The sequence below is a fragment of the Notothenia coriiceps genome, unplaced genomic scaffold (genome assembly GCF_000735185.1).
Source record: "Notothenia coriiceps isolate Sejong01 unplaced genomic scaffold, NC01 NC01_scaffold00005561, whole genome shotgun sequence".
NCBI classification, from domain to species: Eukaryota; Metazoa; Chordata; class Actinopteri; order Perciformes; family Nototheniidae; genus Notothenia; species Notothenia coriiceps.
Window position 1 is genome coordinate 52894 of NW_011338262.1, and position 16372 is coordinate 69265.

General features: G+C 39.7%; 1 protein-coding gene across 1 annotated transcript in view; it reads left to right on the forward strand.

Annotated features, from left to right (window-relative positions):
* Positions 1 to 489: 489 nt before the first annotated feature.
* The window catches only part of LOC104943018 (neuropilin-1a-like), a gene marked incomplete at its 3' end in the record, with an annotated part of 22484 nt that continues 6601 nt past the window's right edge, over positions 490 to 16372 (forward strand). Inside the window, exons 1-6 of the mRNA XM_010768337.1 lie at positions 490 to 656; positions 6604 to 6799; positions 7946 to 8090; positions 12354 to 12529; positions 13494 to 13649; positions 15472 to 15616. Of these exons, the coding sequence (XP_010766639.1) occupies positions 490 to 656; positions 6604 to 6799; positions 7946 to 8090; positions 12354 to 12529; positions 13494 to 13649; positions 15472 to 15616 (985 nt within the window). The remainder of the gene's footprint in view (positions 657 to 6603; positions 6800 to 7945; positions 8091 to 12353; positions 12530 to 13493; positions 13650 to 15471; positions 15617 to 16372) is intronic.

Consider the following 16372-nt stretch of genomic DNA (forward strand, 5'->3'; position numbering starts at 1 on the left):
TGCCCACTCTAGACACAGATCTCTGTAATTCTGAAATGTGACATAGGGTACAAATAACTATTATTTAATACTTAGTAATGAGGGCATGTTTTTTGGGTTTTTGATGTTTGAACATCTTTGCATTGAAGAATAAGAATTATTACGAACTATAATTGAATCAGTAAATTAAAGCTGAGCACCATCTACATTTATCTATTGACTTGCATATATGTCAAGTTGTTAGGTTTAACGTCCGATTGTGTACTCATGTACGCCGATGAGTCGCGGTTTGTCTCATTTTCTTCTATCATTTGATCAAGCCATTTTTCCACAACAGGCTTATAATGTATAAAGGACTGTTATGTAGCTTCTTCCCCCCCTTTCTTAATGCTTGAATTTTCATTTAGCACAAAAACCAGCTCTTTGAAATGCTAGCTAGTTCTGTACATGTGCTGGTTGCCTGGACGCATGCGCATCCTTGGCGTTTCGTCATGGCGAGACCAAGCCACTATGCCGGCCCCATGGCCCCAACCGACTGTCAGGGCTTGTGTCACATATGGTGTTTCTCCCAATATCGAGCGCATTGTTGGTGCCCATTGTCCTCGAGGTCTTGCTTCGAAGCCGAGCAAGCAATACTTCCTGGCATTCGGAAAACGAAGCTCGGAACAGCCGAGCAAGTGTGCAAGTGTGCGTCATATGAGAGGCCCCGCCTTACATTTTCCGCCAAAGATTTGGGGAAATTGGTTTGGCGCAAAGCATTGTGGGGATTTTAAGACCGCGGTGTCTACACATGTGCAGCCTCGAAATGTCTCGCTGCGAAGTACTCCGGGCTCGGTAGAATTCCAAGTATGCTGGACATTGGAACAGTCCTTCGGCGGCACTCGATGACGTAGTATGCTTGAAATAGTGGCTCTGGAGCATCCTTCCTCGACATTGAGAAACACCCAGGGGCTTCATGAGATAAAATAAAGGCTAACGCTGAATAAAGAACTTTCCAGAACATTTAAAGGTCATGTGACACCTTATGGGATTTACACTTAAAACATTGAACCACATTTAAGGTCACATCTTGAGTTAGCACTATTTATTAGTTTAAAAAAGCCTCATGCTTGTGTTAAAAAACTTGCAATCCACTGCGTCCCAAGAGTGCAGCACTTTCTAAAGTACACACTAAAACCCCAGATGAGAATTGAGTAATCGGAGCTCTTTTTTTTCTTTACTATCACCACTAAAGCAGTATCCTGTTTTTGGCAGAACAGAGCGGTGTTTTTCCTTCAATCCCATTTAGCCACACTCGACTGAATGATGTCCCCCTTCCTGCGTTTTGTTCCCTTCATTAAAAAGCTCTAAGTGTGACAATTTTCCCGTGGCATTTAAGTATTCATTGCCAAGTGTTGAGTAATTAGAAGATGGAAGAGCAATTAGCTTTGGAGGAAGTCTGGAGAATGGAGCTTTGACCGGCAGCACAGAAAAAAAAAGATATAACATTTTGTTTGTTTAAACTGGAGAGAAGTCATGAAGTCTTTATTTCAACACCTTGTGAACACGTGTGGAAAGTTGTTAGTATAAGAAAAAGCTAATCTTTCAATGTTTCCAAATTAAATATTGCATGTGGAACACGTATTATTGTCAACTTTTTGTATGTATTTAGCTGAATCTGAACGATAGTAACAATTAAAGGGAAACATTCCTTTCTTATGGCTTTTTTTTTTTTTAAATGGAAGAGAGTCTTTAGTGTAATTTTTCCAATTTTCTCAGCTTATAAAACCCTGAATTAAAAAAATATCAGCTGAAATGCATCATTCTTTAATTGTAAAATACTTATATCCATTCTGCATCATTTGTATTTTTGAGGTTAAAGGAAAAAATCCACCTCTGACTCAGATTATTTCCATTATAAAAACTGTTTACTTCGTTATTTGTTGGTCTATAAAAATGCCCTTCACAACTTCATAGAGCGCAAAGATTATAAAATATATGTTTTTGTTTCACTAGCACACCCAGAGATATTCAGTACTGTTGCAAGACCAAACAAACCATTAACTAATCTCCATTAAGAAACTGGAACTAGTAAATGTTTGAGTTATTTTCTTCTTGGAAAGAGTCCTCAATGATTAATGGATTATGTAAATGGCTGCAGATACATGTTTTCTCTTCCTGGAGTAATTGTAATTACTCATACGATCGATTCGGCCTTTCTCCAACAGTGCAGTCCGGCAGTTTCTTTAATTACACCTTTATCTTGTCACATTTCTGAGAATTGTCAACCCCCCCCACAGGAAAATGGACACATCTTATGACTAATACTGTCGATAAAGGAGTACAGTATGTCATGTGTGTATTTAATTACATATGGTGTGTTGTACACTACACATAGCATAGATACGTTGACTCTAAGAGGTCAAAGATGGAAGAACAATATTTATCTGTATTTTTTTTCTGCCTATTTGCATTTTTTCTTGGGAGAACTTCACCTCTTAAGGGCTCTGGAAGGATTTACAAGGCCCAATTACACTTTTTTTGTGGTGTGTTACATATGTATGTTCTGCAAAGGATAAAATCCCAAAGATCGCACCGGATGGAGTTTGTCCCGCCCCTTAGCCTACGTAATAGGCCAGCTAACCAATCAGAGCAGACTGGGCTCTGGTTTCAGACAGAGGGTGAAAAGAGGTGCTGCAGCACAGGCAGTATGAGTAAAATAAAGAGCTTTTTGAACATTAAAGCATGGAGACATGTCCCAGTGGAGAAAACAAATAAGCAACTGAAAATGAGCATCCTAATGTATTTCCGCCTCAAATAAATCAATATATGACAGAAAAACTCATGTGTTGATTAAACTAGATACACAACCGAGGAAATGTGATTGCTTCATTTGAAAGTGGCTCTGACATAACTGGAAGTCTTCTTAATAACTCTTGACGCTGTAATGAAAAACAGAAATCACCAAGTAACTTGTCGCTTCATTTCACAACATACCGAACGCAGTGTCTTTATAACATACAGTGCGTTTGAGGGGAAGCATCTGGTGAGAGTTTTAGATCACAAGACAGCTGGGAACGCCGGCGAACGATCCCACAAAACTTAGTTTCCCAGAGGTCTCCTGTCAGTCACGAGCCCACACAAACCCACGGGAAGCTATTTTCTTTTTCTGTTCTTGAAAAAGCAACATTGGGAGAAGTTAAATAATGGCTTCTGGTTCCTTCCCATGTGCAGAATCACAGCGGGATAATTACACACCATATATTACAGGCGTCCCACACACTGAAGCAATGTGTATTTTCGGTATGCAACTGATCATTTCCAAACTCAACAAACAAGCAAAGTAGTTTAGTTGAAGTCAAATAAAATGGAAGTTTCACCTCCTTTAATTCACAGTTTCGGAAATAAATGGATTTCATTTTTTGCCTTATGGCAGTTTTAAGAAATGTGATAACTGTATATGGTTTTACAGAAATCATCTTAATTCTGTGGAGAGAGTTTGTGAATCGCTGATTCAAAAAGATCCCTCTAAGGCTTTCTGTTATCACCACTGCTCCCTTTGATGATAACTATCATTTGTATTAATTTTTTTTTAATCTTTGATGTGCGCTTTGAGAACAGCCTTGTTTCTGGACGCTCCTTTGCCGCAGAGAGATAAAAATGTCTCGGCCATCTGAAGTCTTTTTATCTGTAGCCCTTAGATCATAATTTCATAAGTGGAAAGTAGGGAAAGTATGGCCACGAGACGAGATGAGATAATACCACAGTAATTTAACTTGGAGTTACTTCTTTTACGAATAGCTTTGAACTGTTGGTGAAACAAGGATGATTTCATTAGTTTCATTTTAAGAAAAGAAACATAAAACAAGTGACACTGTGTTGCTACTTTGGCATGATCTGTTTTTAACCAAAACATAATTAAATTACATAAATGGACGTTTACTAAGGTGGAATTATCTCTATTTTTAGGATGTCAGGCGAATTACTCTAACGCAATCAGGCACAAGACAACATTTATTAGTCAGAGACAGGGACGCTGGTTATTTTAAGCTGTGACAGTGTTTCCCCTTGTGATCGCAAAACAAATATCCCAAATTGTTTTTCTGAAAAATAAAATACAAATAGCCTGTGGAGGATACCAGAAGCTGTGCTTTAACTGTTTTGAATAAAGAACACACATACACCAGTAGCCCTTTATCACAAACAATATTAAAACATTTGTTAGATAATCCCTGTTCCACAATCTTTTCGTCTGCAGGCGTAATTGATTTGTGTACCAGTTTGTGTGCTATACACAGGAGTAGGCTACAAGTCAAGCTAATGCTAAAAACAACTGAATTTCCAGATGTGTGACCTTGAAACCATAACATAGTTACCATCTTCTTGTAATTTGAGTGTTGTTTTTGGCTGTGTTTAAGTAGTGGAGTATAAACTGGACTGAAGACAAGGCAGTGTTCAAAGCAGTTGACTTCAACTGATTTGTCCATATATAACTTTTGTGTTTTGAGCATAATATGAGCTTAATAATAGCATTAGTCATTGCTAGAGCTATGTATCATCAACCTTAGCTTGGATGCTAGCTCGTTGTTGCTGTAGCTTGCTAAGAGTTTGTTTAGGTTTAACCTTTAGACTTTTTGACCCTCACCTCTGACATTTAGTGAAATATGTTTGTTGTTTGTTCCACCACGAGTCAATGTGAAAACTGTCTAATCTCTGTTTGTCAGCACAGACAGCCAGGACTAAAAGTTAAGAAGCTTAGCGCTGGAAGCAGGAAGAAAACGGCTTGCTTTGATATGTCATTAATAAGAGTTTCACCACCACACGGATTTTATAATTTAGTTTGTGGCAGAGGTATTCTAGAAGCTTCCCTTTGATTGCAGGCTTTGTGCTAAGCTAGGCTAACCTGGACCTCTCTGCCCTCTACACAGATAAAACAATTAATATTCTACTTTAAGTATTGGTAAATGAGGCATATTTCCTAAATTGCTAACATTTAATTGACCTGACTCTCAAGTATTCGATTTTCGAGTGAAAAGACAGCATACAGATAACCCTAAACTCACCCTATTTCATGTCAAGTAGTTTGTATTAAGTCCTCATTTACCCTCACCAAATCTGTTGGCCTGACATAGAGGGTTACACACACACGCACACGCACACGCACACACACAGGTCACACACTAGTCATTAGTGATGCAGAAGGACAACCGTTTAATTGATCCTGAGCTGCCTCCCACACACTTACTCTCGCTCACACACCTCCTAACACACACACACACACACACACACACACACACACACACACACACACACACACACACACACACACACACACACACACACACACACAAACTCTTCTGTACATCCTTGCAGCCTCAAGGCTCTCTCCCTGACTCACTCCTGAATTATGCACATGACTTAAATCAAATGTCACGCTCAATCCGTGTCCCGGAAGAGATTGTGTTGATAATTTAATGTCATTTAAGGAAATCAGATAAGAAAAAGTTGTGAGGCATTCACATCTGATGCAATATTTCTGTTCTTACTGTACATTTTAAATCAGAAGCTGTTTTAGCATTTAGCATAAGTGGATCTTTAAATAGTCAATGATTAAGGGGAGGACTATTACTTAGAGCATGTGTCTTTAGTTTGGTTTGAGTTTCCTGTTAAGGCCTTCGTTTTGTTCTAGAAGCGATTGTCTTAGCAATGGATGCTCTCCAGCGTGCTGCTCTGATTTTTCACTGTCTACTTACTGACGTATCACGGTATAATTAATGAGATCCGAGCCTCTTGTTTCCCACATGCTGAAAGTGAAACAAGGTGCAAGACAGTGTTGAATTTCTATGCTAAAGCTGTGGCTCTTTAAGTTGGTACTAAGTAGTTCATGTAACTACAGATACACACTTTTAGGTCTAGTTAGAACAAACGCAGCCTTATGTTTGAGCAGACCGAGGTTAAAGTGCTTTTTGACAGTCGTTGTTGTATACTATAGAAGTGTTTTTAATTAGCTGTATCTAACTGGATTTTCTAAAACAAATTGCGCTTCTTCTTTACCCTCCACGATCCAAAACGAAGTTAATTACAATTCATTAATCATTTAAAAGTTGAAAAGTGGTTGTCAATGTTGAGGTCATTTTAGTCAAATTGAATTTGTTAAAACCACGTGGTTGTAAAGCCATCTTTTTAAATCTATATTTAAATGTTTATCCATGACTTTAAATATCAACCAATTATCAATTACATGTTTCCTGTTTCCTGTTTATACACTATTTTAAGCTTTATATTTCTGTCGTTTAACCATCACGCTAAGATATATATTTTAACTATTTATCCATTATTTGCAGATATATATTATTACCATGTATACATTCCTTTAAGATATACATTTAAAATGCTTTTCCTTCCATTTTAGATACATGTAATATATGTTTACCAGTATTTTAGATATATATTTCAACAGTATATCCATTACTTTTATTTTCCTACAATTGATCTACTTTAAGATATATATTTCAGTTGTTTAATCACATGTTTTTTATTTTCTTTAATTTTGTTTTAGCTCTTTTGTCAAGTTAGTTGAGTGACTCGGAGTACCAGAAGTACAGAAGTACCTCCTTGAGTGTTTCTCCTTTAATCCGTTTATAGTATTTGTATTTACCTTTCCTTTTATCTCCTGTGTTTCCAGGTGGATTTGGGATTCCTAAGATTCGTCACAGCGATCGGCACACAGGGAGCGATCTCCAAAGAGACCAAGAAGCACTACTACGTCCGATCGTACAAAGTGGACCTGAGCTCCAACGGAGAGGACTGGGTCACCGTGAAGGAGGGCTCCAAGCAGAAGGTAATAATGATGAAGTCCTTTACGCTGTGCATCTAATATTGATGAGTAATGAAGGACGCTGAATTCTAATCAATGGGTAGAGAAAGTGAGGATGGCTAAATCAATGTTTTCTCCAAGGCTGACAGCTTTTGGCAGCCTCTCTAGTGTGAGCCTTGACTGAATTGAGTGCGCTGAAAGTCTCATCAAAATGCATTTATTCTGAGGAACAAGTCTGGGAGTTGTCTAAGAAGTGACATTGGTGCAGAGATAAATTGATAGCTTGCAGAGAATATGACGTACTGATAGACAAGTACATCCGACAAATCATGTCAAAGTCTCAACGTCTGTTAAAGTCCCCTTCGTGTATTGGGGTTACACATTGGGTCCAAAACGTACAAGCCACTTGAATGTCTGGGAGCAATTAATCTTATATGCTACACAAATATGGCCAGGATGTATTGAACTTTCTGAATATTGGGTTGCAGATTATAATTCTCCAAAGGGGGGTTTGTTTAGCATGAAACACTTGAAATAACTAAAGGACAAGTTAAACAAGAAAGTAGAAAGAAAGTGAGGTCAAAGAAAACTATTTCTGCTAAAAGGTTAGCAATAGCCGCTTTCACACCAAATACTTAGCCGGTACTTGTTCCCCCCGAACTCTTTAGTCCCTCGAACTGTCCTAGTAGACCGCATTCTCATCGGAATAAGTCCCAGAGGGAGGATTAGGCAAATGAAGCCGCTGACGTCACTTCTTCTTCTTCACTCGTAAACGTTGGAGTTGGGGACTGGCTTCAGAAGAAGCTGCTGGGTCGCGTCTTCCGAGTAAATCGCCAGAAGCGCCGACACCTCCTCATCACTCCACCGCTCCCATGTTTTCTTTTGTGTTGCCATAAGTTAGTCTCTCTCCGTTGGTGCGCTAGGTTAATGCTAATGCTAATGTGAGCAAATAAAATGGCGGTTTCACAAAACTTTTCGGAGTTTTACGGGCCGTGGTTTGCAATTCGCCCTGCCAATCAGAAATTGTTAGTGTGGCCGACACACCCACGAACCATTTCCTCCTCAGGAAAGTACTACCTCGCTAGGACGATCTGGGGGTGCAAATGTTTGTGCGAACTAGGGACTAGGCCCAGATCCTTTTTGGTGTGAAACCTTTATTCTTGTCCTCAGATCTTCGAGGGGAACCACAACCCGACGGATGAAGCTCGCTCTTTCCTGCCCAAACAAACTCTGGCTCGATACATCCGGGTCCGCCCCATGTCCTGGGAGCAAGGCATCTGCATGCGCTTCGAGATCTACGGCTGCAGGACGTCAGGTAACGCCAGAAAAAATAACAAACTCACAAATACTGTCCATGATGTGAGGCTCTTAGCTCCAAGTTCTACCTCTTGATGCATTGATTTATGTGTTCAATAACACATACTGTTACTGCTGGAATCATTCATGCATTTACCTTCCTAATTATCTTCCCCTGTCCCCACATGGATCATTAAAGTTTAACGTCATCTAAATCTTATCTAATCTAACACATGCAGTGTCCTCACACCCTCACACATTTTCTAATATATTACAAAGGTGATTCATGAAGATCATATCTACACACAGTAGAGACATGCACTCTCTGTATTGCATATTCATTCTGGAAGCTTTTTGGTAAACAAGAAACATATTTATTTAAATTTGCATCTCTTAAATATTCTACTGCCAAGCATCTAGTAATTTATTGTATGGAGCTGCATGCTTTTGTAAAAATGTCTTCAAGCTGAAACTGTATTAACACTCAAGGAACTTTTGCTATCATAAAAATGTCTTTTAAACCTAGTTTTACAAAACCATCTTTCTTTAACATTTTCTACAATTTTACAAACCAAAATGTTCATTTACAGACATTACATTCACAACCCTAAACCTCTGAAGCATTGTACATGTACTGTATCTTTACAAAGGGAATACAAAAAGCCATGTTAACACCTCAGGCGGAAAAAAAAAAGTTTCTTTCAGACCATACTCTCCCAAGTCCAAAACAAATCTCACACTTCTGCACATCGTAAATCAAACCAACATGTTTTTGGCTGCAGGACGAAAACCTCCCGTCGCTTTCTGTTGATTTAAAATAATCACCGCTTGTAAAGTGAGCGCAGACTCCCCCTCTGAAGGACACCGTTATTCATTACTGAGGAGCAGAGGAAAATCATTACTCATCCTCCAACATTACATAAACTTTGGTCCTTGATGCGTTACAAGCAACTCTCAGTAGGAGAGCTCCATAACGCAGATATTAGACTCTTACTCACCGGAGAACAGGCTGCTGAGTGTCAGATGGGCGATTCAGGAGATTTAATCACAGACCTGGGAAAATGTGTGTGTGAAACATAAAACATCCACTTCCAAAACACATAACCTGAAACTACATCCTCATTTAGTCCATCATTTAATCGAATTCCTTTATTTGAAGGGGTAATATTATGCTTAATGGGGTGGTCCCTTTCCTGTAGTGTGTTATATATTTTATGTGCATGTAAATGGTCTGCAAAGGCTGAAATCCTAAAAATTTCTCTCCCACACACTCCTACCTGAAACGCCTCTATTGGACTCCCTTGTTTCACTTCCTTAACATAGTGACATCACTCTGGAACACTCCTATTGGCTAGCGCTCCAACACATTGTACGTGATAGGCTAAGGGGCGGGACATCTCTAAGCAGGTTGACCTGAATCACAACAGAGCCGGCCAGCTAACCAATCAGAGCAGACTGGGCTCTGGTTTCAGACAGAGGGTGAAAAGAGGTGCTGTAGCACAGGCAGTATGAGAAAAATAAAGAGCTTTTTGAACATTAAAGCATGGAGACATGTCCCAGTAGAGACACTACATACTGATATACACCTGAACATCAGCAGGAGAGGACTCTTTAAAGTAGAGACACTACATACTGATATACACCTGAACATCAGCAGGAGAGGACTCTTTAAAGTAGAGACACTACATACTGATATACACCTGAACATCAGCAGGAGAGGACTCTTTAAAGTAGAGACACTACATACTGATATGAACCTGAAAAGGAGCACAATAGAGCCCCTTCAGATAAGTAATGAAATACAGGAAAGAAAAACTCCTCTTCTGCCGATTTAACCAATTTGTTTTCATTCCCTTGGATAACATTTGGTACTCATAAGCACAGAAACACAGGAACACACAGATAATGCTGCAGGCGGTTTCCATGAAGAACTCTGTGTAAGCTTTAAATTCACATCGTGGAGGAATGCACGTCCTCAGGAGTTGTTGTTCATCTCCACATAAACTGGAAGCATTTGTCAAATATCACGACTGTTTGAGTCCGGATATTAGATCCAACTTGTTGTGGATAATGGATTAAAACTTAACCCGCAGTGACCAGACTATTGTGTCCACATATTTTAGAGTTTAATTAAGTTTTCTCGTTAGGAGAGAAACTAAAAGCAGCTAAAACGTCTCAATGCTGCAGTAATTATCTCAGTTTCCTAATAGTGGGAACAGGCTGCTCTGGTTGTTCAACAGATTGTCTCGTAGCCTCAGGGTCACATGTAGCTTCCCCTTCAACAGGCTGTCAGTGTTAAGAGCCCATTACACTTTCCACCTCCCATTTCTTCCCAAAAAAAGAAACAAATCTGCTACCAGCTGCTTCTTGACTTCTGACAAATGTATACTCGTGCAAATCTCAGATGCGGAAAGCAGACATTGTGGTATGTGCAGTTGTAAAAGAAGCAGTCGTTTTAAGATTCATAACACAACTAGCCTTACATGAAACCTCAAAAGCTGTTTTTTTACATATTTAAACATTAGCTGTCAACTTTTTAATTATTCGCCAACTTTCTTGATGATAAATGTATCTGTTTGAGAGATGTATTAAATGGTAGAACATCTCTGATTACAGCTTGTTGAATAGAAATATATTCTCTTTTTTTTACTTTTCTAGACTCAACATGAGTTGTGAATTTGCCCACATTACTCGTATATAACTTTGAAACTTCAACCGTTTATTTTTATTACTCACAATCCTCAAAGTAAAAGGTTATAAAAATGATCTTGTGAAAACTTTCCATGGTTGTAAAATCCTTCTTTTAAATATGATAAACCTCTGTGCAGTGTTGGTGTATCTGATACGCCTTCAAACTGATCTGAAACTGGATAGCATTTCATCTGGAGAGTCACCCAAAGCAACTCAGCCCTTTGAATGTCTTTAAGCGCAGAATTCGCTCTGAATAACTTTCCAAGAAGCATATTTTGATGTGCACAGTGCTTGAAGTTGTATTTGTATTATTGTAACAGCAGAGCTACAAATAAAAACACAAGTTGCCAACATCATTTTGCATGGTTTTACATAAGAATCTACATCTTTCGCTGTTCACACACACTGAGATGAGTCTCTGGTGTCTTCACTTTTTAACTTTAAACACTGCAGCATCGACCAGAGGGCATCAACTAACTGCTGACTAAAGCAGTGTAGAGATAACGATAGCAGAAGGCTTTTTTTTTATCGTACTGTACGCCTCTCTCTCCCCCCCTCTCCCCACTGGACTTTAACACCACACACACACACACACACACACACACACACACACACACACACACACACACACACACACACAGACACACACACACACACACACACACACACACACACACACACACACACACACACACACTCAGACACTGAAATCCAGCACCAGACACTTTTTATGCTGCTATGGACAATCTTGCTCTAATGTACATTCCCAAAGATATTGAAGTGACTGTTGTTTTGTATATATTGATTGTTTTGCTTTTATTCATGTCTTAATGTGTGCATAATGTGTCTGTTGATTGTGTATAGGTTTATACATATTTTATACATATTTCTATATATATTTGTTTTTTTGTATTTGGGGTTGTGGGATACGGTATTTTGATCTGTACACCAGTGTTAATTTTGGCAGCTATTTTAGATTTAGTCTTTACACGAAAATGGTTATTAGTTTTAGTCACATTTTAGTCCTTTTTATCCTTCGTAGTTTTAGTCTAGTTTTAGTCGACGACAACTCAAAACGTTTTAGTCCAGTTTTAAAATGGTTACATTTTGGTCAACCTTTAGTCAAAATGTTTTCTCTCTTTAAACTAATTCAGTTTGGCAAATACAGCTATCTGAAACTGGAATCAAGGTGACAGTATCAAGTGTTGTTAAAGCAACATTTCACTCTCTCAACACTTGTGTGAGTGACGTGTGCACTAATTCAACCAATGAAAGGGATGCATTTTGACAGACAAGACGGACAATTGGGGGAAAATATCCTGCATTTTGAATGTCCGATAGTCCACCATTAACACCTTAGTCCCGTCTCGCCAACGAAAACTAAATATACATTTCGTCAAAATCTATTTTTAGCTCATCATCGTCTCGTCTTAGTCATGTAAAAAAGGTCGTTGACGAAAACGTTTTTTTTCGTCATAGTTTTCGTTGACGAAATTAACACAGCTGTACACACAAACTGAAAGATTGACAATAAAGTTGACTATGACTTGACTTTTAAACGTTTCTTATCTCCCTGTGTCCCTCTGTACAGACTACCCGTGTTCTGGGATGTTGGGCATGGTGTCCGGTCAGATCTCAGACGCTCAGATCAGCGCCTCGTCGTTCGCAGACCGCGGCTGGGTGGCTGAAAACGCTCGTCTGCTGACGGGGAGATCGGGCTGGACCGGGCAGCAAACCAAGCAGCCCTTCAGGAACGAGTGGCTGCAGGTGGGGCTGGAAACTGAGCTTTTGGTGTTAAATAACGGGGAATAGGGGCGTCTATGGGCATGCAGATGACAGAAAACAAGAGTCAAACCCCTCCACTGACTGTTGGTACTTGAAATATTCTAATTGAGTAGATCATTGTATCGAGTTCTGCAGGAATTAGTCCTAAAACCCGGAAATAGTGAGTTCCCACTTCCGGTTCCCTTGTCTTTGGGTCATTGGTTTTGTAACGTGCTTTTGGTTAGAGGCCTGAAACAAGGTCTGTGGTTAACACAAGAGAAGAGATATTACATATTGTTCTATAACGTAAAATAGATCAGTAAATACGCCACTTGTGAATCTCCAGAGCCTCAATGTGTCATAAAAAAGCGGTTGCTAACAAGTGTTTGAATGAGACTACTAAAATGTCTTTGCGCTAACGTTAGCAGCCTTTAGCTTAGCGGTGCTGATGTGACTGTCATGTGGCTCGTTTATAGCCTAACATTAATACTTAACTTCTAGTAAATGAAAATCATAAAAACTGTTTTAATAAGTAGAGATCATCCTGTTGAACAACACGTGCATTTATCATAAAAGGCATACAAAAATACATTATCACCGCACCACTCTATAGCAGGTTAAAGAAGATTGTGTATGTTCACTTCACTCATCCAAAGTTAGTGTGATGAAGGGCTGACAGACAGTTCATATTTTTATATATTTTTATTTTTTATTATGTGTTTCCCTGCTACAAAAGGGGAATAAATAACCAGAAAAAATGATCAGAAAATAATCTGTGTTCACCATATTCCATGCATCCCTACTATACCCTTTGGATGTTTTATGGTGTCATGGGATTTTGTTAAATATCTACTGCAGGAAACGATTTAGTTAACCAAAAAAGACAAACGGTGTACCGTACACTCATTGATCAATCTGCCAGTTAAACAAACCATTCTTCCCCTTTCTCCTCCCTCCTCCCCTCCAGGTGGATCTGGGTCAGGACAAGATGGTGAGCGGCGTGGTGATCCAGGGAGGGAAGCACCGCGACAGGAACGTCTTCATGAAGAGGTTCAGGGTCGGACACAGCCTGGACGGAGAGGGGTGGACAATCGTCAAGGAGGACAACACCACCAAGCCCAAGGTACGATCACCTATTATGCAAAATCCACTTCTTCATGTCTCTTCTACATCAACATGTGTCCCCTCTTCTTCATGTCTCTTCTACATCAACATGTGTCCCCTCTTCTTCATGTCTCTTCTACATCAACATGTGTCCCCTCTGTGGAAAGAGACTCTGAAAGTTTCAGGAACAAAGATTGACTCTCTTTTTGTCCTGATCCATTTCTATAAAAACCTGTCTGGAAAATGAGCTGATCAGATTTTGGCCACTTTGTGATGTCATAACGATGTGTTGGCTTGTGTAACCATTAGCCAATCAGCAACCAATGTAACCCCCCCCCTTATCACCTGAATCTCCTCCTAGAGCACCATTGAGTTCTTTGTAACCAAATCTCTCTCAGAGGGGCGCTCCTTATTTTACGGACCACCAGTGGCCGCGGACCACACTTTGAGAAGCACTGATCTAAAGTAACAGACAGAGAATCAGCACTTTTGAAACAGGGCTGAAACAGAGGGGATTATGGGTAATGCTGCAATGATCTGTTTGGTGTCTGGAGCCAAACACTTCAGAGACTTGTTTTGTATATATCTGAGACCTGTAATATATTGATGACAAACAGTATAATAGGGGACCTTTAATGTGCACAGGTAGTTCCACTGCTACAATTACGCAGAAAGCATTTCAAAAAACGTTTAAATGTTCCTTTAATTACAATTTGTTGCAAAGTATGCGTGTATCTGTACGAGTGATCTCTTCTGTAAACTTGTCTTGTGGTTGTGCTGCAAACCAATTTCCCCACAGGGACCAATACAGTATATATACACATGTATTCTCCCAAGAGACAATCAGTCATGGGTATAAGATAAGATGAGGTAAGATAAGACTTTATCGATCCCTGGAGGGAAAATATGTTGGTGTTTCAGCAGCATAAGGGCAGAAATAAGTACGGATAAATAAGGATAATAATAAATAAAAATAAAAATAATATATATATAATGTTTTAGTTAATCGATAAGGAACTTAAGGTGCACTCAATAAATAGGTACAGATGAATAGGAATACTACGATCAATGTTAACTTGCTTATTTGTCACAACCACATCAACACAGCCACATTATCAATGAACTGAAATACAGAAAAATTGTGAGCCAATGTTTGCGTAAAAATACTAATTGTTCTCCCCATCAGATGTTCAAAAGGCTCAGATCTAAGAATAGAGTTAAGGAGTTTATAAAGTTTTCAAAGAAGCAAAATAAATAGTATAATAACAGTACAGTACACATGCAACAATTAAACCACTGTGTTAAGAGTTAGCGATTGTTCCCATAAGGACTGAAATCTGGGTGTTTTCTTTCAAATTCTGCCTTTTGGACACAAATTCACATCCGAGCTTCACCCATAATGCAACACTGCGCCTGCGATGCTTCAGGAAAAAGCAAAGCTCAGCACTTCAGACAGCGGGGGGGTTTTGGTGTTTGGTGTCTCACCACTCGACCATTTTCATTTGCGCCGCTTCCACATATGAAAGGATCCCACTCTGTCTCTGTTTCCCTACTTTTGTATTATGTTTTCAGACTTTTGACGTGGCGTGGGGAGGGGCTCCTTATTTTCATCTCAAGTAACAGACAGAGAATCAGCACTTTGGAAACAGGGCTGAAACAGAGGGGATTATGGGTAATGCTGCAGTATGATAGGAGACCTTTACGTTTTTCATTGCCATATCTACACTGTAATGTGCACATGACAATAAAGCCTTGAAACTTGAATCTTGAAAGTAAAGTACAATCAATCCCTGACATCTCTCTCTCTCTCTCTCTCTCTCTCTCTCTATCTCATTGCTCAGATTTTCCTGGGGAATCAGAACCAAGACACCCCCGAGCTGCGGTCCACAGGCTCCCTGCTGACCCGCTTCATCCGGATCTACCCGGAGAGAGCCACCTCCGAGGGGCTGGGCCTCCGTCTGGAGCTGCTGGGCTGCGAGCTGGACGGTGAGTCGCTGTCACCAAAAGAGACAGGATTTACTGTGGACAAAAAAAGACCCCAAAAAATGCTTGCAGCCAACACTTCTTCTGGTTAAAAATCAACGGATCGTTATGCTATTTAAAATACAGCATTGTAAGATTTATCTCCTGAAGAATATAAAGTTTGAGGACATTTAAGGAACTTGTTGCCCCCCAGGGCAACAAGGTGCAGTGATATTACAGGGAGGTTGATATTAAAGCAGAACTGTGGTTTCTAGCTTAGGAACAGTTCCTCTCAGCTTTACAAACGGAAACAAAAGACGTGCAGAAATTCAGCTGAAATACAGGAAGTAACAAAGTTAGTCCGGAAATCAATCCGTCTCCAGGTTGGACTGAGCATCCGTACTCTAATCTGGAGAAAAGCTTAGGCAAAATCTAATGTAAGATTAACAGTAGGGTGGATTTCCATGCACAGACTTTTGTGTGCTGCCCCTTGAAGGTATAGTTAGCAGATAATGGAGGTTTAAACATGACATTTTTTGTAGGAAAACATTAGAAGGAAATGTATTTGCATGAATGTGTTCTCCGTCATTAAATAGTCATTAAACTGTGAACTGCTTACACTACAGGCTGCTTATCTGCACTGTTTGCTGTAATGAGAGAGAAATGGCTGACGCACGCCGTGGCAGGCTGCTATCTGTCCTGCAGCAGTGGTCAGAGCTGTGTGTGTGTGTGTGTGTGTGTGTGTGTGTGTGTGTGTGTGTGTGTGTGTGTGTGTGTGTA